The sequence below is a fragment of the Hemitrygon akajei genome, chromosome 10 (assembly GCF_048418815.1).
Source record: "Hemitrygon akajei chromosome 10, sHemAka1.3, whole genome shotgun sequence".
Taxonomy (NCBI): Eukaryota; Metazoa; Chordata; class Chondrichthyes; order Myliobatiformes; family Dasyatidae; genus Hemitrygon; species Hemitrygon akajei.
Genome location: NC_133133.1, coordinates 20,136,943 through 20,163,884, shown reverse-complemented (window position 1 = coordinate 20,163,884; position 26,942 = coordinate 20,136,943). Strand labels below are relative to the sequence as shown.

Below are 26,942 nucleotides of genomic sequence, written 5' to 3'. Positions count from 1 at the left end.
AAGTCCTGAGATCGAGGGAGTGGAAGTGTGGAACTCATTCAAAACAAGCAAAAAACAGATCTTCATAGACCTGATTCAAAGCTATTACTCGCCTCTTGTCCACCCTTCCAATAAGAAAAAAAAGTACGACTTGTTGAGATTGAAACTTGGTTGTCCAACCATCTTTGCATCTCATGGGATGCTATGACTCCAGGTAGAGATTTACTAAATGATAGCCAACACTGCACCACTAAGCCACCAGTGGACGAGGGGCAGAGCTAGTGGAGCAAAGGAGAAGGCGAAATAGAAGCTCTCTGATAGAAGGGTCACACCCACGAACCAATTCCTCATCAGATGACCATACTCATTAATAGTGTAATGGCCGCGTGTCCAGTCACCCAAATTTTAACAAACGAGTGCAACATGACTTCCATTCTCAATTCCCTGAATCTTTCATCAATTTCATACTGTTTGCACACATTCCTTTTTTCCCCCTATATACAGAACTGTGCAAAAGTCCTAAGCACATACACAGTGCCTATAAAAATGATTCTCACCCCCACCCCTTGGAAGTTTTCAGGTTCTTTTGATTTACAACATTGAATAATAGTGGATTTCATTTCGCTTTTTTGACACTGATCAACAGAAAAAGACCCTTTTTGTCAATGTGAAAACAGATCTCTACAAAGTGATCCAAATTAATGACAATATAAACACAATTAATTGATTGCATAAGTATTCACCCCTGTCAAGTCAGTATTTAGTAGATGTATCTCTGGCAGCAATTACAGCCTTGGGTCTATGTGAATAGGTCTCTATCAGCTTTGTATATATAAAATGCAATTTTTTCCCATTCTTCTTTACAAAATTGCTCAAGCTCTGTCGGAGTACATGGGGATCGTGAGTGAACAGACTGTTCCAAGTCCAGCCACAAATTCTCAGTTGGATTGAGGTCTGGACTCTGACTTGGCCACTCCAGGACATGAAGTTTGTTGTTTTTAAGCTATTCCTTTAGAGTTCTGGATTGATGCTTGGAATCATTGTCTGCTGGAAAACAAATCTCTCAAGTCACAGTTCTCCTGCAGACTGCATCTGGTTTTCCTCCAGGATTTCCCTGAATTTCGCTGCATTCATTTTTCCCTCCAACTTCACAAGCCTTCCAGGGCCTGCTGCAGTGAAGCATCCCCACAGCATAATGCAGCCACCACCATGCTTCATGTAGGGATGGTGTGTTCTGATGAAGTGCGGTGTTTGGCTTATGCCAAAAAATAGTGTTTAGTCTGATGGCCAAAAAGCTCAATTTTGCTTTCATCAGACCAGAGAGCCTTCTTCTAACTGATTTCAGAGTCTCCCACATGCTTTTTGGCCATCTCCAGCCAAGATTTCAAGTGGATTTTTTCAACAGTGTCACTCTCCCATAAAGCTGCGATTGGTAAACAACAGTTGTTATATGGGCGGTCTCTCCCATCTCAGCCACTGAAACTTGTAACCCCTCCAGTATTGTCATGGGTCTCTTGGTGGTGTCCCTCACTAGTCCCCTATCTGCACGGTCACTCAGTGTTTGAGGACGGCCTGCTCTAGCCAGATTTACAGCTGTGCCATATTCTTGCCATTTCTTGATTATTGGCTTCACTATACTCCGAGGGATATTCAGTGACTTGGAAATGTGCTTGTATCCATCTCTTGACTTGTGCTTTTCAATAACCTTTTTGTGGAGTTGCTTGGAGTGTTCTTTTGTCTTCGTGCTGTAGTTTTTGCCAGGGTACTGACTCCCCAGCAGTTGGACCTTCCAGATACAGGTGTATTCTTACTACAATCAATTGAAGCACCTTGTCTGCACCTGGTGATCTCAATTTAAATAATTACGTGACTTCTAAAGCCAGTTAGCTGCACCAGTGATGATGTGGGTGTGTCATATTAAAGGGGGGGTGAATACTTCTGCAGTTAGTTATGCTGTGTTTTATATTTGTAATTAATTTAGATCACTTTATAGATATCTGTTTTCACTTTGACATGAAAGAATCTTTTTCTGTTGATCTGTGTCAAAAATGTCAAATCCACTGTGATTCAATGTTGTAAAACAATAAAACATGAAACCTTCCGGGGGGTGGGCCGAATCCTTTTTATAGACACTGTATAGCTAGGATGTCTAAGACAGTACTGTATTTGTCGATGTGGAGTGGAGAGCAAGTTAGTAAATCTGGCAAGAGCAAAGTATGTTGGGAGTGTGGAGTGTGGAGTGCTGTGGGAGGTGTGTAGGACAGGTGGCAGAGAAGGAGCACCAGGGGTGGGGGGTGGCACGCCCAGCCTTGAGACACCAAGCAAGGTCATTTGATTCCAAACAATTGGTTTACTGATCATTTCAGTTGGTCTCTCTGGTGCTTCCCACTCCCTCCCCTCTCCCTTCCCCTTTTCCCAACCATGATTCCCCACTCCCTGCCCTCTTCCCACTCTCAGTCCACAATACAGACCCACATCAAGATCAGGTTTATCATCTCTCACATACATCATGATTGTTTCTGTGACAGCAGTACAGTGCAATACATAAAATTACTACGTACTGTGCAAAAGTCTTGGGCACACCAGCTATATAAATGTGCCTAAGATTTTTTCACAGTACCGTAATACGTGCTTAAAACTTTTGCAAAGTTCTGTGTACGTGCCTAAGATCTTTGCACAGTTTCATTTATGTGCCTAAGACTTTTGCACAGTTCTGTATATATGCCCAAGAATTTTGTACTGTTCTATATGCATGTCTAAGACTTTTGCACAAGACTGTGAATTTCTTGGGTTCTATTAAAGGGACCCTACATACTTTGACCTGAGAATGGTTTGGGTGATGGATTCACTACACTTGTGTTTTCAGTGTCCAACAAAGCCAGTCTTTACTAAAGCTTATGGGAAACTATGAGACTGAACCATTAACTGAACACCTCAAATGCTCCTGAATATATCAAGGCAATCAGTATTCAGGATCTAAAACCTTAAGAGCAAAAAAGCATTTCTGAGTGGCTATCTTAAGAGTCATTCAGGATCAAGAACCCATCTTGATGATACTGTTCAGCATATCCAACGTAAATCTGAAGTTGGACATCAGAACCAGCAGTTCATCCGGCCAGCAGAGACACATAATTAATATCATTAATATCATGGAAAACAGAGGATCATTTAAATTATAACTAGTACACGCCAATAATTGGATCAGCCTTGGCTCCTTTTCTCGTCAAAGCTAGGATCGAAAGTTAACTCAATGCACTAAGAGATCACTGCACTGGAAAGATGTTCCTGGCTAAATATCTGCCCCTAGTCATTAAAAAACATGCATGATAGCAGTTATACACTTGAAAATCTGGTCAGCAGTTAGCTGGTCATAACCAGGCTATTTTTGTCTATGTTGAAACATTCGTTGTGAAGGTCACTGTTTCAATATAGTGGTGCTTCATCCATTCTGAAGAATTTTACAAAGGGCTGTTATATATTTTAAAAGAACTGCACAATATGTAATTTTTTCCTTTTCTGTAGAGCACAAAATATTGATGGTTTAAAACAACAGGAATGCAAGCCTGTCAAATCAAGAAATGGTATCTGGATGACTTAAATCCAGATATTTAAGAAACTATCAAAGAAAGAGTTGGACAGGTATCTAGTGGGGCCACTTTGGAAGTCTTAGCTAGCAATGTTATTTAGTTTCAGCCTCAGAACCATTTCTTCTGGCTGTGATGCCAACTATCATAGCCTGGTTCAACTTGAGTACCTGCTGATATTAACCACCATTTATGCCAGAGTGCTGCTAAAAGCTCACCCAGTGTTCTGCACCTACACTGCATGGTGGAACCTGACCTGCAATTTGTAGCTTGCAGAGACTAATAGACAAGTCTGCTCGTGCTGAACAACAGAATAGCTTTAATGTGAAATAGAATCTAGCCAGTGACTTGTACAACCAATGTTGGGCTGGCTGGATCCTTGTTGTTATTGAAAACAGTTCAAAAATATAGATAAAAATCAGAAGTTGATTTCAAGGATGCCATTTCCTTGTTTAGGATTTTACACTGGAGCCAATCAAAACACAACAGGTTCCTTTAAATCAAACTGTTTGTTGGTGTCAGATTTCAGAGCGAGGAAAATGCAGAATCCTTCCAAATCTTCAAATTCAGTGCAATAACGTCTCTCTGATGGAGCTAGAACAATGGGTGATAGTGATCTATAGACAATGCAGGCAAATCTTTTAAGGTTACTAGTTTATAAAAAGGGCCGTGTATGTGTCCAGGACAAAGAAGACAGGAAAGATCATCGTGGACATTATCCACTGAGCAAACTGCCTTTTCTGGAAAGCACTATCAGGCTAGTAAAACAAAAACTTCACAACATCTTAAAATGACTCCAGGCAATGCATCTGATCAACCATTCTAGATAATCCCTTCCCACCCCCTCTATCTATTGTCTCAGTCACAGCACTGTAAAGACTTTAAACCACTTTTTATAACGTGGTTTACATTATAAATATATGCTAGGTTGTATTTATGTACATTCTGTTCCATATCTGTCCTTCTAACTTTAACTTTATATAATTATTTATTCTGTATAATTATTGAATGTTGACAGAGAGTAGAGGATTAGGACTGGGGTAGGACTGGGGTCTTGGGTGAGAAGGGCTGTGGTGATGGTGGTGGGCAAGGGAATGTCTGCATGAGGAGAGAGGTAACATTTCTGACATGCCTCTACATCCATGTTAAGTCTAACATACTGGCTCCTCACGCAAATTCCTCCATTACTGTTCCCTTCACCCCACTTCCAACCTCCTCCTTCCACCACATATCTGGCACCACAGAAATGCAACACGAGAAGATTTCATCTTCCATTCTCCCCATCAACGACCACACAGGCAGCTCTACTCTCACTCCCTTGCTTGTGCCCTGAACTCTCCATTCCCTCACCGAATCTCAGTTCTGGGCACCATTCCAGAATCACTGTCAATAGTTCACCTCGAATACACCAGGGGCTTTTCCTGCCCTGAGTTCACAGTGCAATTGAAAGCCCTCGCTCTTGTTCCGTGGCTCGTTATTGAGAATGATACAACTTCTCTCCTCACTAATGCTGCCTGACACGCTGAAAATTGACATCTTTATTTCAATACCTACAACTCTCTAAAGCAGCTGTGGATCTTTGCCGATAGCTTTCACGAGTCATACATAAATGACAACAGCTGAACTTATGAAATCACTCAGGAATAGCTTAGCTTCCAGTTCCACGTCACCCACCAACTTCTAACAATGAGGAGAATGTAAACCTGTTCTCCAACCTTGCACGTATTACCACATAAATTGCAGGAACCCCACCCCAGATGAAAGAATTGTCATATGAATTGTGAGAGATGCAGGCTGGACCTTTAAAAAACATTTATTCAGCCTTTAACTATCCACAGATGTTGTTGAAAAGTAAATAATCTCAGAGTGCACCAAAACTACTTTCTCTGACCACTGACACACCTCGTTTTAATAATCTTTTTCTGTCTCGTGATTAAGATGCCAGAACACTGTAAAATACAGCTGCTGTTAATAATTAAAAAACATCACAAGTGAATTTTGGATATCCTGGGTCTCTGCTGCTTCCAATGAGCAGAACAGAGCTGGGGGCCCCCTGTTCATACATGGTACGGATGTCCAGAAAGCCTTAAAGTTCGATTACTTCACTCGCTGAGGGAATTTACAAATCAGTGCATGTGGGATATACATAGCCCCTCACCTCTGTCTTGCATCAAGTGCTGTTTTACTGAAACGATAAAAAAACAGGTTTTGACCATTCCGTCCGTCCCAACGATATTCACTATTTTTCCACCTGCAACTTTGTTTTTAAAATGAATCTGAGCAAAATGGGTGCACAGCTACAAGGAAATGAAAGGGACAGAAAGTCTTTGCTGAGTCGCCCCAGGATTTTGTGTAAGTTTCTGAATCTAATTTTGGGTTCAGACAGATACCCACTGCTAGCACCCCTTTCAATTCAGCAAATTAGTATTGGTGGGGAAGTGGGGTGGGGGGGGGCATCTTAAATGGAAGGGAAAGCCTAGATGGCCAGGGACTTGTTTAGATCATCTACGTTGAATGTTCTTTCAAAATAGAACTACAAGAATTTTGAAAGAACCATCCATAACTTTTTAAACAATAATGAGTGAAAGGTGCAAAATTAGTCTGGAAAAGTCCTGAAATAATCAGATCACTCCTGAAAGTTAGCAAAGTACTGATGACCAAATGCTCATTTGGGGAACGTTCTGTGCAGAGGATCCATTGTTCTAAGGAAATCATCACATTTTTTGTTCCTTCGAACTTCATATGAACAGGTTGATAACCAAGCAAACATGCAAGGGGTGTCTTGACAGGATGCTGTGGAGAGGACACTTTCTCTTGTGAGGCAATCTAAAATCGGGAGTCACTATTGGCAAAATAAGCCAGGCAGGAGGTGGCATTTTGAAGACAGGTGAGGTGAGTTGTTTCTCCCCTTAGATTCATGGATCTTTGAAACTTTCTTCCTCAAAGTGTAGTGTTAACAGAAAATTCTTGGACTTTTTTTTGCTAAGGCAGAGATTGACTGAGATATGACCGTGGGAAGTATTCTGTCTGGATTCCTCACCGCTTTGTACGGCAACTGCTCTGCCCGAGACCACAAGAAACTGCAGAGACGTGGACGCAGCTCAGCACATCACTGAAATCAACCTTCCCTCTACAGGCTCTGTTTGTACTTCTCACTGCTCAGTAAAGTAGCCAGCACGAAGACCCCACCCACCCCGGACATTCTCTCTTCTCCCCCGTCCTATCATGTAGAAGATACAAAAGCCTGAAAGCACATACCACCAGGCCCAAGGACAGTTTCTATCCCAGTTATCAAACTCTTGAAAGGATCACTTGTACGATAAGATGGACTTTTGTCCTCTCAATCTACATCGTTATAATCTTGCATTTAATCATTTACCTGCTCTGCACCTTTTTGGTAGTTCTTGCACTTTATTCTGCATTCTTATTGTTTTACCTTATTCTACCTCAATGCACTGTGCAATGACCTGACCTGTATGAACAGTGAACAAGATAAGATTTTCACTGTATCTTGGTACATGTGACAATATTAAACCTATACAATACCAAACCAAAACCAGTTTGCTGTGGGAACATACAATTACAGACTAGTTAACCACAGTAATTTTAGAAAACCAATGGCAGATGTACAAAATTTACCGAAGTAGTACAGAGGGGGAGAACATTTTTAATGTGGCAACCTTTGTCATTCACAGAGGGTTTAAAAAGGAAAAAAGACTATTACATGTGGTCTGGAGTGAGATACGGGTAAAGATTAGCTTTATTTGTCACAGGTACATTGAACACACAATGAAATGCATTGTTTGTGTCGACGAACAACACATTCCGAAGATGTAATGGGACAGCCTGCAATTGTCGCTATGCTTTTGGCACCAACATAGCATGGCCACATCTTACTAACCCTAACCCATACGCCTTTGGAATTTGGGGGGGGCGGTGGAGAAAGAACAGGGAACCAGGCGAAAACACAAATTCCTTACAGACAGCAGCAGGAACTGAACCCTGATTACTGGCGCCGTAAGGTGTTACGCTACCCACTGCCCTGCCGTTGACACCCTAATGAGTCATGGTTACAGAGAGGTCTGCCATGATCTCATTAATATTGTAGAGCAGGTATGTGGGACTGTATACCACGCCCTGCTCACAATTCATATATTTGGATGTAAATGCTTAAAGGGGAATTTTTGCATATATTATGGATGATTAATGCCATGGTTATTTCTTAAGGAAGTGTGCTCTTCTGTTCTACTGAGTTCCAAGCACGTGAAAGCATCACTGTCCAACATCCCTGACAGTGTCTGGAGAAGAGGAAAAAGGGTAACAGCAGATCTGTGGATTTTTCAAAGATGCGTCGCAAAAAGGTTAATTTAATGAAACTGCAGTATAGGTGCCCCCCCCCCCCCGTTTTTCAAACATTCGCTTTACGACGGCACGCTGTTACAAAAGACCTACATTAGTACCCGTTTTCACTAACCAAAGAGGATTTTCACTTTTACGATAAAAGACGCCCGCTTTATATGTGTGTTTACCCCGAGAAAGACTACCATGACCGTGAAGCCTTGTGCGGGCAGTTATGTGCGCATGCGTGTACGTGCGTAGGCAAAATCGATTTTGGTTCGCTGTCCTCCCGATTTTGATAAGTGAAACTACACTGTACGTACAATATTTCTACTTTATATAGGCTGTATATTTATCATATCTTTCCTGCCTTTACTATATGTTCATGTTATTTTAGGTTTTATGTGTTATTTGGTTTGATTTGCTAGATTATTTTTTGGGTCTGGGAACGCTCAAAAATTTTTCCCATATAAATTAATGGTAATTGCTTCTTCTCTTTACGACATTTTACAAACGGTTACATAGGAACGCTCTGCCTTTGTATAGCGGGGGAAACCTGTATTCGGGAAGTAATGAATTGTGTATTTAAAACATTTTTTTAAATTAAAACATTTCAATGGCACTTGGGACAAACCATAAGACCTAGGAGCAGAATCAGGCCATTCAGCCCATCAAGTCTGCTCAGCCATTCCATCATGGCCAATTTATTAGCCTCTCACCCCATTCTCCTGCCTTTTTCCCGTAACCTTTAATGCCCTGATTAATCAAGAACCTATCAACCTCCTCCTTAAATATATCCAATGATCTGGCCTACACAACTGCCTGCGGCAATAAATTCCACAGATTCACCAGCCCCGGCAAAAGAAATTCCTCGTCATCTCTGTTCTAAATGGACGTGCCTCTATTCTGAGACTGTATCTCTGGTTCCAGACTCCCCACCATGGGAAACATCCTCTCCACATCCATTCCGTCTAGACCTTTCAATAGTCGACAGGATTCAATGGTCTTCCTTCATTCATCTAAACTCTAGCAACTACAGGTCCAGAATTATCAAATGTTCCTCGTGTTAACCCTTTCATTCCTGGGATTATTATCATGAACTTCCTCTAGACTCTAGCCAATGCCAGCACATCCCTTGATAGGTGACAACAAATTTCATGTCATATAAGTCAGTGATAACAAACCTGTATGTTTTATATTCAGAAAGAGAGAGATTATATATATAATGAGCAAGAGAGAGAGAATGAGAATATTAGTCTATTTCCTACACTGAGTGTCTGCACTGATTAGTAAAATAGTAAATAGTGTGTGTGTGTGTGTGTGTGTGTGTGTGTGTGTGTGCGCGCACACGCACGCGCTACAAAATGATTGATGTTTGTCTCTTTTTTTACTGGAGGAATTTCAAGCTGAGCAAACACTGTAAGAGGAAAGGAACTGTTGACACTTTGGGATGAAGCCTAGCATCAAGATTCAGTGTGGACAATTCCTTTCCTCCTAGTGAAGTGGCTCAACCCACTGAGCTCTTCCTGCAGATAGTTTGTAGCTGGACTAAGTGAGAGTATGATTGCTAGAAGCACATCCCACCACAAGAAAGCAGCACCCATCATCAAGGACCTCCAAAGGGCCATGCTCTCTTCTCACTGCCATCAGAAAGGAGGTACAGGAACCTTAGGTCCCACATCACCAGGCTCAGAAACACTTATTATGCTTCAACCATCAGACTCCTGAACCAGCATGGATAACTTCATCCACCACAACACTGAACTAATCCCACAATCTACGGATTAATTTAGATGAGAGTGCCAAAGACATTTTGTACCGAACTGTATTTGTCAACGTGGAGCAGAGAGCAAGTTTGTAAATCTAGAGGGAGCAAAAGATATTGGGAATGGCGAGGATGGAGTGCCGTGGGAGGGGTGTGGGAAAGGTGACTGAGAAGGAGTGCCAGAGGCGGGGGGTAGTGTGGGTGCAGACACACCCAACCCTGAGACACCAGGCCAGGTCATTTGATTCCAAACAGTTGGCTTATTGATTATTACAGAATGTCTCTCTGGTCCTTCCTGCTCCCTCCCCTCTCCCTTCCCTTCCACTTTTCCCAACCGTGAGTCCCTCTCCCTACCCCATTCCCACACTCAGCCCACAATAAAGACCCATATAGAGACACTTGACAGATAGACCTCAGTATGTGCGGTTGGGAGACTGTAGGTCTGACACGGTGGTCAGCAGCACAGGGGCGCCGCAGGGAACCGTACTCTCTCCGGTCCTGTTCACCCTGTACACATCAGACTTCCAATATAACTCAGAGTCCTGCCATGTGCAGAAGTTCGCTGATGACACGGCCATAGTGGGGTGTGTCAGGAATGGACAGGAGGAGGAGTATAGGAAACTGATACAGGACTTTGTGATATGGTGCAACTCAAACTACCTGCGTCTCAATATCACCAAGACCAAGGAGATGGTGGTGGACTTTAGGAGATCTAGGCCTCATATGGAGCCAGTGATCATTAATGGAGAACGTGTGGAGCAGGTTAAGACCTACAAGTATCTGGGAGTACAGTTAGACGAGAAGCTTGACTGGACTGCCAACACAAATGCCTTGTGCAGGAAGGCACAGAGTCGAATGTACTTCCTAAGAAGGTTGGCGTCATTCAATGTCTGTAGTGAGATGCTGAAGATGTTCTATAGGTCAGTTGTGGAGAGCGCCCTCTTCTTTGTGGTGGCGTGTTGGGGAGGAAGCATTAAGAAGAGGGACGCCTCACGTCTTAATAAGCTGGTAAGGAAGGCGGGCTCTGTCGTGGGCAAAGTACTGGAGAGTTTAACATCGGTAGCTGAGCGAAGGGCGCTGAGTAGGCTACGGTCAATTATGGATAACTCTGAACATCCAGAGACAGAGAAGCAGTTTCAGTGACAGGTTACTATCGATGCAATGCTCCTCAGACAGGATGAAGAGGTCAATACTCCCCAATGCCATTAGGCTTTACAATTCTACCGCCAGGACTTAAGAACTTTTTAAAAGCTATTATTAATGCTTTTTGAGACGGTGATTTAGATGCATATCATATTTTTTTTTACTGAGTTAAGTATTGTATGTAATTAGTTTTGCTACAACAAGTGTATGGGACATTGGAAAAATAGTTGAATTTCCCCATGGGGATGAATAAAGTATCTATCTATCTATCTATATCAGAATCAGGTTTATCATCTCTCACGTGTATTGCAGTACAGTGCAATACATAAAATTACTACAGTACTGTGCAAGCATCTTAAGCACACTAACTATATATTATATATATATCTTTTACACCGTACAGTATTGGTTTATTTTTTATTTGCACAGTTTATCTACTTTTCCACATTGATTGTTCATCAATCTTTGTGTGTAGCTTTTCATTTATTCTGCTGTATTTTATTATTTACTGTGAATGCCTGCAAGACAATGAATCTCAGGATAGCATTTGGTGATATATACGTACTTTGAAAATAACTTTACTTTGAATTTTGAACATTAAATTAAATTTTAATATTGATCATTCACTTCAGTGTTCATTCGTATTTGCTGATGGCATCACTTTGCTGTGGGAATATACTGCTAAAGTAGCTAATCAGAACGAGCCCAGCATTCCAGAAATCAAGAGCAGATGTGCAGGATTTATCTTTTTTTAAAAAGTTTGGGCAAGTGGAATCTTTGCAATTAATACGACAATATTCCTCTGTGGAATATCCAACGTTCCATCTATCAGCTGAAAGCTGAATTAGAGAGGCTCTCTCCATCAAAATAAATGTCTGCAAAAGATTGAGGTAGCATGTAAACTAAGTTATTTTTTAAAACCCCCATTACTCCAGACATTTTCTCTTCTTCCCTCTCCCACTGGGCAGAAAATATAAAAGCCTGAAAATTCTTGCCACCAGGGTCGAGAACGGCCTCTATCCTGCTGTTAGCCGGCTCTGAAATGAACCTCTTGTACTATAAGATGGACTCCTGGCCTCACCATCTACCTCGTTATGATCTTCCACTTTATCATTACCCACACTGCCCTTCTTCCAGTATCTTTTAAACTTCAGTCTGCATTATTATTGCTTTACCTTAGCAGCAGAATCAGATTTAAAATCTCTGGCATTTGTTGTGAAATACGTTGTTTTACTCTAGCTCAATGACCTGACCTGTATGAACAGTATGTACGACAAACTTTTCACTGAGTCTTCGTACATGTGACACTAATAAGCCAATGCAGCTTCTGTTGCACTGCTCTAAGCACTGAAATTCCCTATTGAACAGCAGCACCGAGAACCCTTTCACCCTCTACCAGGAGTTCCCAACCTTTTTTATGCCATGGAGCCCTACCGTTAACCAAAGGGTCCACAGACCCCAGATTGGGAACCCCTGCCACTGTTGGGATTCAAGGTGGCAGTCCACTCATCACCATTTCCACATATAATAAGAAGAAAAATAACATTATTTATATAGACCTTCCATACATTAAGATGCAGGCTCAAGGTGCTTTGTCTAGATTGTAAAAATAATCAATATAGTCATAAAAATGAGGCAAAATTTAAAATCCTAAGACAAACATTAGATGGAGTAAAACGTAATTGAATACACCAAATTTTATAAATGTAATCAACATCAACAGGAACGAAGTAATCCTATAAATAGGCCAAATTAAAAAATTAGGTTTTTAGAAACATTCCACATTACAGGCCTGGCATATCTCAGTCGGTAGAGCACTCCAGATTTTTGGTGCATAAGAGCAAAAGGCCACATCACCAGTTCTTATATGCTTGGATTTAGAAACACTAAGCAAACCAGTATTCGTAGATCTAAGATTATGATTAGGGATGTAAGGGGATAGACTCTCCAAAATATACAGAGGAGCTATATCATTCAGAGCCTTATATATAAGGACATAAGAAATAGGAGCAGGTGTAGGCCTGATCTGACCATGGACTCATCTCCACCTACCTGCCTTTTCCCCATAACCCTTAATTCCCCTACTATGCAAAAATCTATCCAACCTTGTCTTAAATATATTTTCTGAGGTAACCTCCACTGCTTCAAAGGGCAGACAATTCCACAGATTCACCATTCTCTGGGAAAAGCATTTCTTCTTCGTCTCAGTCCTAAGTTTACTCCCCTGAATTTTGAGGCTATATCCCCTAGTTCTAGTCTCACCTACCAGTGGAAACAACTTTCCTGCCTCCATCTTATCTATCCCTTTCATAATTTTATATGTTTCTATAAGATCTCCTCTCATTCTTCTGAAATCCAGTAATTACAGTCCCAGGCAACTCAATTTCTCCTCATAGTCTAACCCCCTCATCTCTGGAATCAACCTGGTGAACCTCCTCTGCACTGCCTCCGAAGCCAGTGTATCCTTCCTCAAGTAAGGAGACCAGAAATGCACACAGTACTCCAGATGCGGCCTCACCAGTACCCTTCACAATTGGAGCACAACCACCCTGCTCATACATTCAATTCCTCTAGCAATGAAGGCCAACATTCCATTTGCCGTCTTGATAGCCTATTGCACCCACAAACCAACCTTTCGCGATTCATGCACAAACACTCACAAGTCCTTCTCCACAGCAGCATGCTGCAATCTTTTACCATTTAAATAACAATCTGATCTTTCACTTTTCCTTCCGAAGTGGATGACCTCACATTTACCAACATTGTACTCCATCTGCCAGACCCTTGCCCATCGCACAATTTGCTTTTCCACTTAACTTAGTGTTATCAGCAAACTTAGATACACTACACTCAGTCCCCTCTTCCAGACCGTTAATGTATATCGTGAACAGTTGCAGGTCCAGCACCATCCCCTGTGATATACCACTCACTATCGATTGCCAACCAGAGAAACACTCATGTATCCCAACTCTCCGCTTTCTTTTGGTTAACCAATTCTCCATGCATGCTACTACATCACCCCCGACTCTATGCATCATTATCTTATAGATAAGTGGTCGTTATCAGACACCTTCTGGAAAGCCAAGTAAATATCGTCCATCTGTTATTATTATATCCTCAAAGAGCTCCAGTAAGTTTGTCAAACAGGACCTGCCTTAATTAAGAGCATTTTAAAATTGATCCTAAAGTACCCAGGCAGCCAGAGTAATGATGTCAAAACTGGTGAAATGTGCTCAGATTTTCTTTTTTTTTTTTTTTGCTTAGATTCTTGTGGCTGCATTTTGAACAAGATGCAGCCGATTTATATCCTCCTTAGGCCGTCCTGAAAAGAGCACATTATGGTAGACTAAACAGCTACAAACAAGTGTGCATCAATTTTTCTGCATCATGAGATGCTAATAAGAAATTGAGCTCTTGCAAAATTCCTTAAGTGACAGAGCAGTCTCAATAATATGATAAATAATGTGATTTGAAATGTAGCTCAGAGTCGGTAATAACAACTAAATTCTTTACTTCCAGCTTAATTTGTAAGACCAGATGATCAAGTTTATTACGAAGGTTCACACTTTTTTTATTACTACTGCCAATACCAAAATTTCTGGTTTTTCCATATTTAGTTTAAGAAAATTCGAGCTCCGTTCTGTAATGCTAGTTGAACACTAGACCAGAGGATTTACAGCCTCAGGGTCCTGGTAATACACAAATGCAGCTGTGTGTTGCCTGCATAACTGTGGTTCATCTTGTGCTTTGAAATAGTCTGACTTAATGGGAACATGCAGAGTGAAGATAACTAAGGGCCAAGAATTGTTCCTTGCGGCACACCAAACACAGCATCATGGATTTTGGACGCACAACAAATAATTTTCTTCCTGTTATATCAGATTGAAACCAGAAAGACCTATCCATTGACAAAGGTGGTTTATGAGATTGCTGTGATCTACAGTATCAAATGCTGCACTCAAATCTAAGAGATTAAGAACTGATATGTTACCTGTGTTGGCATTAAACTGTAAGTTATTTACTACTTTCAATAGCACAGTTTCTGTACTATGATTAGATCTAAAACATGATTGATACTTCAAGAATAGAATTTTTATTCAAGTGCAAACACGAGGAAATCTGCAGATGCTGGAAATTCAAACAACAACACACACAAAATGCTGGTGGAACACAGCAGGCCAGGCAGCATCTATAGGGACAAGCGCTGTTGACGTTTCGGGCGAGACCCTTCATCAGGACTAGCCGAAAGGAAAGATAGTAAGTAGTGGGGGGGAGGGGGAAATGCGAAATGATAGAAGACCGGAGGGGGTGGGATGAAGCTAAGAGCTGGAAAGGTGATTGGCGAAAGTTATACAAAGCTGGAGAAGGGAAAGGATCATGGGATGGGAGGCCTCAGGAGAAAGAAAGGGGAGGGGGAATTACTTTCATTCAAGTAATCATTTATATGTTGAAAAATTACTTTTTCCAAAATTTTACTACGAAAAGTCAGGTTGGAAATAGATCCAAAACTGTCCAAAACAGAGCAGTCTAGCTTATTTTTCTTAAGCAGGGGTTTAATTACTGCAGCTTTTAAGGAATACGGAAAAATGCCAGAAACTAGTGAGCAATTAACTATGTCGAGTACACTGTTGATCAGTATTTCAGAAACTTCGTTTAAAAAGCCTGTGGGAATAGGATCAAGGACACAAGCAGTTTTAGCTGAGTAACAATTTCTGAAAATTTTGGTAAACTTATTTCAGTAAAGAAGTTTAGTTCACAGTGTTGAGCTTGTGGAGGTTCAACAAGATTTATACTTGAGGTCTGTATTATATTACATTTCATATTATTTATTTTTTCTGTAACAAATGCAGCAAAGCTCTCATTTTTAGCTTCACATGCTTTCAGCAACCATTCCATCAATGGAACTGGGTTTAATATTTGATCAATAGTTGAAAACAATTAATTTTAGAAAAGTACAACTGTCTCTCAAGGTGAACTGCTTTGTTGCATTTAGTTACATAAGCCCTCAAGATTTCATAGTGAACTGTCAGTTAAGTCTCCCTCCATTCATGACACTGTCTTATGACACTGTCATTTAAGTTTACAGCCTGCTTGAGTTTTCCATGGTATTATAACAGTAGATGATTTTGTAACAAAATTTTCAGGGGCTGCTATGTCAACCACTGCCCTCTCTTTGGCATTAAAATTTTCTACCTTTTTATTAACAAGGCAGGCTGTACTGCAGCAAATGTTAAATTCAGACTGACTGTTAAGAATATTAGAAATTCTAGAAGCAGCTGTGATATCAAAAAAGCGTCTCTTCCCAAAGTGCTCCTCTTCAGGCAGAGGAGTGTGTCAGGGAGGGGCTCTGGAAGTGAGCAAGAACTTCGTTCATTCCTGACTGGAGTAAACGCCCATGCATTCTCCTGAAATCTAACCTCAAGGTGAAGCAAGCTCTCACTTTCAGTGAAGGTTCCAGGAAGCCAAAACTTTTCATTAACTCAATGCTAACAAATCATACTCAGCAGCTCAAGAAATAATATTCAGAGCAGATCCTGGAAACTTACCCCTTTCCCAGAAGCACTCTATCATTTTTATTGTAACAAATGCACAGATCTCAGTTCTCAAGAACAGCCATTTATGCAAAGAACAACTATTTCTATTTATACAAAAAAATCAATAAAGTGTGAGCCCAATAATACTGTGAATTCCATTTATCTGGGCCATCGGTTATTCGGGACAGCCATACATTTGGGACAACTCTTAAAGAACAGAAACTAATCCAGAAAATAGCCACAATTTCCTTTGTTTATTTGTGACACTATGCTGCTTAATTGGGACAGGCAACTGCTGCCGCACAGTTTCTAGCTATTGTTAGTTCTGTGCACATCGTGTGGCTTTTAGACATTACATCGTGGTTAGAGCAAACAGTTTTTAAACAGCATCACTTATGTGTGTTTGTATTCAAAAAGCAGTGGATTTTGTCTCTGATGGTTGGTGAGAAGTAAGCGGTAAGACAATCCAGACTGTTTTGCTCACCACAGTTTCAAGCATTCAGGCTCAGAGATGACGGAAACGGCCGGGAGTGAAAATGAATCAATTTCACCACTTCAACAAGTTAGGAACTATAAAGAATTTGACGATATCGACAATCATCTCAAATGTTACAAGGAAAGTGAAGATTTGGAAGACACAATCGACAAAAGCATTGTATGAAGGCAGTCCATTATCTGCACTAGGTGTCTGCGCTAATTTGTTCATTTACAGTCAATGAAAAGAGGGCAGAGTACACTGGATTAATTCCTCCATCAATAACTTTACAAACTAATACAGTTTTATAGTACTGTAATAGTTTTGATAGTGTTGTAATTTGTTCTGTATTTCATTCACAAACGTTTGTAAATAAGTAATTCGGTACTCAGTTAAGCAGTAAATTGTCTTTTTTATACCTCTTTAACCACTTCCATGAAACTTCAGCTAATTAGGGCAAACGTTTAATTGGGCTAAATTTACCGGTCCCGGTATGTCACAATGAACAGGAATCCACTGTATTTGACATGAGCAGATAATATATCATTCTGGGAATTGTCCAATTTGTGGTTGGTCTCAAACTCTTCCAAATTGGATTCCCAGCACTTTGGCGAAAGGAAATCACTCAACTAAATTTTTTAATTGTGGATACAACCATTAATATTGAACATTAGTGTTTAGATCAGCACTGTATGGAATTAGCAACACTTCCACTATATGGAATCAAAACACTTTGATTCCGCCTTTAAGCCTGACAAGCAAGTTAATGCAGTAGTGGAAGTCCTTTTTTTCCAGCTTCGTACTATTGCCAAAATCAAGCCGTTTTTCTCTTTCAAAGATCTCGAGAAAGTCGTCCACGCCCTTATATCCTCCCGCTTGGACTACTCCAACTCCCTGTATACTGGGATTAGTCAGTCGTCCCTGACCCGCCTGCAACTGGTCCAGAACACTGCAGCAAGGCTCCTGACAGGTGTCCGGAAGAGGGACCATATCACTCCTATCCTGGCCTCTCTCCACTGGCTGCCAGTACGGTTCAGAATTGATTTTTAAGGTTCTCCTGTTTGTTTATAAAGCCCTAAATGGGCTGCCCCCACCCCTCCTATATCACAGATCTTCTAACCCCTTATTCTACTTCCAGGCCTCTCAGGTCAGCTGACTTGGGGCTCCTGGCTGTCCCATGATCTAAATTTAAGCTCAGGGGTGACCGTGCCTTTGCTGTTGCAGCCCCTAGACTGTGGAACAGCATTCCCCTCCCTATCAGATCTGCCCCTTCCATCGACTCTTTTAAATCCAGGCTCAAAACTTACCTTTATTCACTAGCGTTTGAATCTTCCTGATGTGGCTGATTTTTGGCTTGTGCCTAGGCTCATGTGTTGTTTATTCTGTGCCCTTAAGCTGAGTGCCTTGTTGTTTATATCTGTGTTCCTTGTATTTGTGATTTTAGCTACCTGTTACAGTTTGTACAGCACTTTGGTCAACATGGGTTGTTTTTAAGTGTGCTTTATAAATAAATTTGACTTGACTTGATTTCAGTTCCTTACCACTTGGAGAGCTACGTTTAGTTCTTGGCATGATATTACAGGAAGGATGTGGGAGCTTTGGAGAGGGTGCAGAGAAGATTTACCAGGATGCTGCCTGGATCATGGAAGATGTCTTATGAGGAGAGGTTGAGGAAGCTTGGCCTTTTCACCTTGGATCAGAGGCAAATTGATAGAGGTGAATAATATATAACATAATACAAGCTGCAGCTAGAGTAGACAGTCAGAGCCTTTATCCCAGGGCAGAAGTGGCTAATACAAAAGAGAGTAATTTTAAGGTCACTGGAGAAATACATAGGTTGGGGTGTCAGAGTTAGTTTTTTTTTACACACAGTAGTGGGTGCGTCGAACACACTGCCAGAGGTGGTGGTTAAGGCAGCTACGTTAGGGAGATTTAACAGACCCTTAGATAGACAAATGGATGACAGAAAAATGGAATGCTATGTGGGAGGGAAGGGGTAGATTTATGCTGAGTAGATTAAAAGGTTGGCATAATATTGTGAGCCTGTACTGTGCTCTACTGCGCTATGTTCTTACCAATATTAATCTCGTACACAAATACAGCAACACTTCAGTTCCTTACCGATGTTCATCTCATCGTCTGTTAACGTATCTCCAATGAATTCAAACTGAAATGCATGCAGGCTCTGGGAAAACTTTGTCACGGCCGAGGAGTAAGCTGCAACAACACAAAAGATGGAACATTTAAACATCAGTACATTTTTAAATGATGTGATTCAGATCTTTCCCCCTTTATCTTCTGACCAAGCAGTGGGACCTCAAATCACAGCACACCACCATTCCAAACGACTGTCTCTCCCAACAAACTGCACTGCGGCAGAGCAGTCCACACCGATAAAATTGAGCTTCCTTTCCCCTTTATCCTAACACCGAGCAACAGGATTATAGAGGTACACCCACCCCTGGATTACGCCCACATATCCTACTCCTTTCCCAGGCTCCACAGCCCAGCTCAATGCTACCAAAATTGTATTTTCACTCCATAAGTGGGAAAGGAAAAGGGGTTGGGGTGGGAAAAGACAGAACTTTATTGTTTACAGAGTATACGTTTACTCAACCAAACTGATAAATCTTATGAGATAACTTTATTCTTTAATTTCCTTTATATCAAATAATCTATTAGATCTCAATAAACTCACTGATGAGCCTCCACATTCCTCTCAGATTGAGAATTCCATATATTGACTACTCTTACACTAGACAACAAAGATTTTACTTCCTGAATACTTCAGGGTGTATCATATGGACTTTGGCATGCTGATCAAGAAAATCATCATTAAATTTCCCCGTCATGCACCATTTTTTGAAATCACCTATATTTGTTACTTAGCTTGTACTCAGACATAGAGTAAAAATGAAAATCATCAACAAGATATTTTTAGCTTAGTTGAACTAATATGAAGTGTCAGCACCATTATGCAACTAAATGCATTATATTCAATAAAAGTTAATTTCTTGTTTCTCCAAATTCCTGCGTGATACAAGTACAGTAGCCTGAAATTATACTTGTGTTCAGCTTCAAGCTGTCTATCATAAACAAAAGAATAATGCTGAGGAAGCAACAGCTTCAAAAAACTTTGTTGTCCAGGGTTATCGAAAGTCTACCAAACGCCTGGAACTTCCTCATCTACTCTGATAATGTCTCTGCGTCTTTACCATTCACTTTCAGTCTATGCCTCGTGGTTGCACACCCTTGTGTTATCCAGAACATCTCTCTGCTTGTTCATAGTGTCATCCCAAATATCTCTGACAAATACTCTCTCAACATTCTGTGCTCCGATGATAGCAATGCCATTTTCTGAGTTGTCCATCCAGCCTACGCTTATTCCCAGAATTGTGCACTTACTATACATATTTTACAGCCACCCAAAACCCTATGTCAATTACAGAATTATCTCTCGAAGCTTAAAGTGCTTCCTCCTCCCCCCCCCCCCCCCTCCCACACATACAGACACAGGGGGAATGAGGATAGTGCAGCAGTTAGCACAAGAAGCTATTACAGCTTGAGGAATTCTGGAGTTTAATTCCAGCTTTGTTCTGTAAGGTGTGTCTGTATGTCCTCTCCATGGAATGAGTGGGTTTTCTCTGGGTGCTCCAGTTCCCCCCATGATGTAAAGACATACTGAGTATGTTAATTGGTGATTATAAATTGTCCCACGATTAGGTTAGGGTGCATCAGGTTTGTCAGGGCCTGCTGGGGTAGCATGGCTTGAAGGGTCAGAAGGGACTACTCCACACTTCATCGCTAAATACCATAAAGCTTTTGATAACTTTGTTAATTTAAACACTCTGCATGGGAAAATCCTTGCATAATCCTTGCATAACCTTGCATAGGAGCAGAATTATATCAATCAGCCCATTGAGTCTGCTCCACCATTCGATCATAGCCGATTTATTTTCCTTCTCACCCCACTCTCATGCCTTCACCCCCTAATCTTTGACACTCTTACTAATTAAGAACCTATTAACCTCCACTTCAAACACACCCAATGACTTGACCTCCACAGCCGTCTGCAGTAATGAATTCCACAGATTCACCAGCCACTGGCGAAGGAAGTTCCTCATCATCTCTGTTTTAAAGGGACATCCTTCTATTCCGAGGCTGTGCCCCCTAGTCCTAAACTCTCTCACTATTGGAAATGTTCTCTCCTTGTCCACTCTTTCTTCGCCTTTCAAGACCTCATGCCATGAAACTCAGTTTACACTGCTGGTTTTAATGAAAATGAAACAATTTCACTACTTCAGCAAATTAGGAACTAGGAACAATTTGAAGGTATCGAAAATGATCTCGAGCATTACAATTAAAATGAAAATTTGGAGGATGTAATCATCCAAAGCACTTCAAAGGCAGTCCATTATCTGCACTGGGTTTCTGCAGTGATTCTGTTGATTTACAGTCACTCAAAAGAACACAGCACTGTACACTGGATTAATTCCTCTGTTAATAACTATAGGAGCTCATACACAGTTTTATAATACTTAAGCAGTTTTGGTAGTCTTCGATTTTGTTCTGTATTTCATTTAACTACACAATTTGTTATTCAGTTAAATGGCAGTTTGTCTTTTTTATACCTTTTTAAACTATTTCCATGAAAGTTTGACTAATTGGAACAGCCGCTTAATCAGGCCAAAATGTACTGATGCTGATGTCTCCCAATTAACTGTAATTCACCTCGCAAAAGACAATACATCATTCTAGAAATTGTACAAATTCTACATTCTGGAAATTGGTCTCAAGCTCTTTTGTCAAAAGGAAAACATTCAACGAAATTCTTAGTTACGGATCATTATGTGCCATGTCATATGATGCTGTAGGCAATCATGGTCTTTCAATGATCATGATTGTTCTTGGCAAATTTTTCCACAGAAGTGGTTTGTCATTGCCTCTTTCTGGCCAGTGTCCTTACAAGATGGGTGACCCCAGCTATTATTAATACTCTTCAGAGATTATCTACCTGGTGTCAGTGGTCACATAACCAGGACTTGTGATGTGCACCAGCTGCACATACCTGCCCCCAAGGCTTCACGTGACCCTGATCGGGGAGGGAGGGGGCTAAGCAGGTGCTACATCCAAGGATGACCTGCAGGCTAGCAGTGGGAAGGAGCACCTTACGTCTATCTCCTTCAGTAGAGACGCATCTCTAACCTGCCACCCGTAATTGTGATTGCTCCCATTAATATTGAAAACTGTTGTTTTAATCAGCAGTCCTATGATCTACATAGGATTAGCAACACTTCAGTTCCTTACCACTTGGAGTGTTGTGTTTAGCTCAGCTCTGGACAAATTATAAGAGTGATATGGAAGCTTTGCAGAAGGTGCAGATGAGATTTACCAGGATGCTGCCTGGATTACAGAACATGTCTTATTAGGAAAGGTTGAGTGAGCTAGGGATTTTCACTTTAGATGAGAGGTGAATTGATAGAGATATATAATATACAATATGATAATAGCTGCAGCTGGAGTAGATAGTCAGAGACATTATCCCAGGGCAGAAATGGCTAATACAAGAGAGAGAGAAATTTTAAGATCACTGGAGAAATACATAGGTTGAGTTGGCGGAAGTAGCTTTTTTTTTAAACACAGTAGTGGGTGCATGGAATGTGTCAATGAATTGGCCTTCTGTGGCAATGAATTCCACAGATTCACCAGTCTCTGGCTGAGGAAATTCCTCTTCATCCCTGTTCTAAAGGGACATCCTTCTGTGCTGAAGCTGCACCCGCTGGTCCTAGACTCCCCCACTATGGGAAACATCCTCTCCACATCCACTCTTTTTTGGCCTCCTTTCAAGACCTCGTGCCGTGGAGCTCAGTTTACACTATCGGTTTTAAGGATGCAAATTTTGAATAAATGGATTTGCAGCACAGGAGTAAAATCAGTGGTACACCACCTCAGCTACAGGATGCCAAAACAGATGTTACTGCATTTAGAAAACGAACCTTCAGGCCCAGTTTAAGCCACTGGTGTTAATCAGGCCCGCCCCACCAAGGCAGGTTTACCAGCTCCAGTTCCCATTCCACTTCCTTTCACTTGTTCATGCATCCTGCCGTTGGCTTCTGTAACCCTTTCACCTCCTGACTCCAAGTCTGGGAATATCATTCATAAAATACAACAGCTTCAACTTCTCAACCTACAATAAAGGCTGTGAACTCCACATGAAAAATAATGTTAACTGCAGCAGCTTTCTGTATAATCATATCTTTCACATCTTAATTGTTTTAACATTGGGCAGTCAAAGTGAACACAAATACTTTATTGAATGCTTGTCCAAAAAATGAGGAAGTCATCAAAGAGGAAGTTTAAAATTGGTTCCATATAGAAAGGGTGTAGATTGTGAAGTGGGATGTAATTTCAAATGACGACATGGGTGGGCCACTCCTCCCATCAGGACTTTGCTGGCTCTCAAAGCAGTCCCACTAGTCCCTTTCTGGAACCCATTTTCTCGCATGTCCATCAATTCCTCCCAGCGTTCTGCCAGCAGGCTCCACCAGGGTTCATTTACAGTAACCAATTAACCTGCCAACAAGTGGGAGAAAACAAATTAGTGGGGGGAAACCTACCCCGTCCCAATCAGAATGGGAAACTCAACACAGAGCCACGGTTAGAACGCAGGCACCAATGCTATGGACTTTGTTGCCCTTGTGAACAATAAAAGGAAAAATTATGGACACACTTATTGAGTCAACAACAAATTAGATAAGACTGCTTAAAAGGAGCAGTAATAACAAACTTAAAGCCCATGAATGTACACAAAATAATCACAAATATTTCAAACATTTGCACAGCATCAAATTTACACAGAAAACCTGGCCAGTTAGCAAGATAAAATTACCATAAATACCACAGGGGAGAACAAATTAAGGCTACTAATTAACCTATCTCGTGTTTGACGTTAGAGAAACTCAGCAGGCCAACTAGCTTCTATGGAAAAGAGTACAATCGAAGACTCGGCATCCTGCTGAAGGATCTCAGCCAGAAATGCCAACTGTGCTCTTTCCATAGATGCAACCTGGCCTGCTGAGCTCCTCCAGCATTTTGCTGTGTTGCTCAGATTTCCAGCATCTGCAGATTTTCCCTTGTATCTGACATTGGTTTGGAATAAGGATTCCTACCTTTCCGAATTCAAAGTAAGTTTATTATTAAAGTTGGTATATGCCACCAAATGTAATCAAGATTCATTTTCCAGCAGGTATTCACAGCAGACACAAAGAAACACAATAGAATCAATGGAAAACTACATGCAAAGTCAAACAACCAAATGTGCAAAGGGACACAATATACACATGAGCGCAGGGTCCTTGAAAGTGAGTCCATAGGTTGTGGAATCAGTTCAGCCTTGCAGTGAGTGAAGTTACCCATGATAAGGAGGCTGATGGTTGAAGGGTAATAACTGTTCCTGAACCTGGTTCGTGGGGGGGAGGGGGGGAACCTAAGGCTCCTCTACCTCCTTCCTGATAGCAGCAGTGAGAATACAGCATGGTGGAGGTCCTTGATGATGGATACTGCTTTCTTATGGTAGTGCCCGTCACTTTTTCTTGGCTTTTTATGTTCATGGGCTTTGACGGTATCATATCAGGAAATGATGCAGCAAGTCAAGTTTTTAATACACAGTTAAAAATTAAAAGGCCCAGTTGCTTTCTTTCCTGCCCTGCAGACAATTTACCCTGAGACATACGTATATTAATTCAGAAAGGCTGGCTGTACTGACTTCCACTCCGGTATCGTCCCTGACAGACGAGTTTGAACCAGTTCATGGATGGTTGGTGATTTGGTTTGATGTTTATCTGGGAATAAGATATTGCTGCATGCCTGCATCTATTCAGAAAACAAGATGGGATTCACTTTTAGGCTTGATGACAATTTCTTTCCTCAGTGAACACGAAATATTTATACAGAGGAAAAAATTAGTTTTATGATTAAGTCATAGAGTGCTACAGCACAAAAACAGGTGCTACAGCCATTCTAGTCCATGCCAAACTATTATTCTGCTAGGTCCCATTGAGACTCACCTGGACCACAGCCCTCCACACCCCTCCCATTCATGGACTTACCCAAACTTCTCTTGAATGTTGAAATCCACCACATCCACCACTTCCGCTGGCTGCTCATCCCACACTCTCACCACCCTCCAATTGAAGAAGCTTCCCCCCCATACTCCCCTTCAACATTTCACTTTTCACCCTTAACCCAAGACCTCTAGTTCTAACCTCACCCACCAAAGTGGAAAAAGCCTGCTTGTCTGTACCCTATCTATACCCCCGATAATTTTGTATATATACGTCTATCGAATCTCCCTCAGTCTCCTACATTCCAGGGAATAGAGTCCTAACCTGTTTAACCTTTCCCTCGGACTCCTCACTTCCCGGCAACATCCTTATACATTTTCAATCTCATTGATATCCTTCCTGTAGCTAAGTGACAAGAACTGCACACAATACTCCAAGCACTGATCAACTTTGCTGATACTGGCCTTTTAAGAACTTGGTGAGTTTCAATTCTCTTGCTCCTGTGCTAGGATTTAGACTCGCAGCTTCAGATCTGAATGGGAGTCTAACAATTTAATCACTAACCAATCATATAGGTGACAGCAAAGAAACATCAGAACAAGGTGAATGTGAAAGAGAATTTGCCTCATGTGGCTTCTCGACTGAGCTAAAACACAGCTGCTAGCTGAGCCTCCCTTCTTAAACATCTCTCATCTACAAAAGATGCGTCCAACTCTGGATGCTGATGTTTCTGAAGATATCTTATTAACTTGTTGTAAGAGGAAAGTATAGTGAGGGCTGTTAACTAGTCCTGACTGGATGAAGATACGTCACTACCAAAGGGGGTGTAAGGTGCTCCTTCCCTCCACTAGCCTGCAGGTCACCCTTGGGCAAGGTGTAGCACCTGCTTAGCACCCCCTCCCCCTGAAGTCAGGGTCACGTGAAGCCATGCGAGCAGGTGGTAGATGGTCGTATGAGCAGCTGGTGCATATCAAGTCCTGTTTATGAGACCACTGACACCAGGCAGACAATCTCTGAAGAGTATTGATAATGGCTGGGGTCACACATCTTATAAAGACACTGCCCTGAAGAAGGCAATGGCAAACCACTTCTGTAAGAACAATCATGGCCATGGAAAGACCATGATCACCCACATCATACAACATGAGACATAACGAATGAATGACCAGGGATGGGAGGGGAATGAAGGGCTATGGTCTGCATGCAGGTTGATGAGACTAGGCAGAACATTAGATAGGCACAGACTAGATGGGCCAAAGGGTCTGTTTGTGTGTTAAATAGTGAAGGCTAATAACTAGTAAATAGGGATGTGGAATATGCTAATGTGGAAAAAAGGAGCTACAAACATAAATAGAGATATGGAATGCAATAGTGATAGGAACTTCATTAATTATGTTCTAATGTGCACCCATTGTAGTAATAGAAAATTGGATTTACTGTTTGTACTATGAATAATTATTTTACTCTAATCTGTTATTTAATTATTTTTGTAACCATTATTCTATTATCAAAATATAGTTTTACTGGTAATTTCATCAACCTAGATTATAAAATCCTACATAAATTAGTGGATACAGTCCAGTCCATCATGGGTATAGCCCTCCCACCATTAAGCACATCTACACAAAATGCTGTTGCAGAAAAATAGCATCCATCATCAGGGACCCCCACCACCCAGGTCATGCTCTCTTCTTGCTGGTGCCATCAGGAAGAAGGTACAGGAGCCTCAGGACTCACACCACCAGGTTCAGGAAGTTATTCCCCCTCAACCATCAGGACCTTGAGCCAGTGGGAATACCTTCACTTGCCCATTCATTGAACTGTTCCCACAACCTATGAACTCAATTTCAATAGCTCTTTGATCTCATGTTCTTGATATTTATTGCTTATTTATTTATTAATTTTTCTTTCTTTTTATATTAGTAGTTTGTTGTCTTTTGCACACAGGTTGAATACCCAAGCTGGTGCACTCTTTTACTAATTCTGAAATGATTATTATTCTATTATGGGTTTATTGAGTATGCCTGCTAGAAAATGAATCTCAAGGTTTTTATATGGTGA

The 26,942-nt window shown here is 41.2% G+C and overlaps 1 protein-coding gene across 1 annotated transcript in view; it reads right to left on the bottom strand.

Annotated features, from left to right (window-relative positions):
- The window catches only part of ophn1 (oligophrenin 1), a 229,854-nt gene that overhangs the window by 132,559 nt on the left and 70,353 nt on the right, over positions 1-26,942 (bottom strand). The window contains exon 2 of the mRNA XM_073057890.1: positions 18,940-19,035. Within this exon, the coding sequence (XP_072913991.1) occupies positions 18,940-19,035 (96 nt within the window). The remainder of the gene's footprint in view (positions 1-18,939; positions 19,036-26,942) is intronic.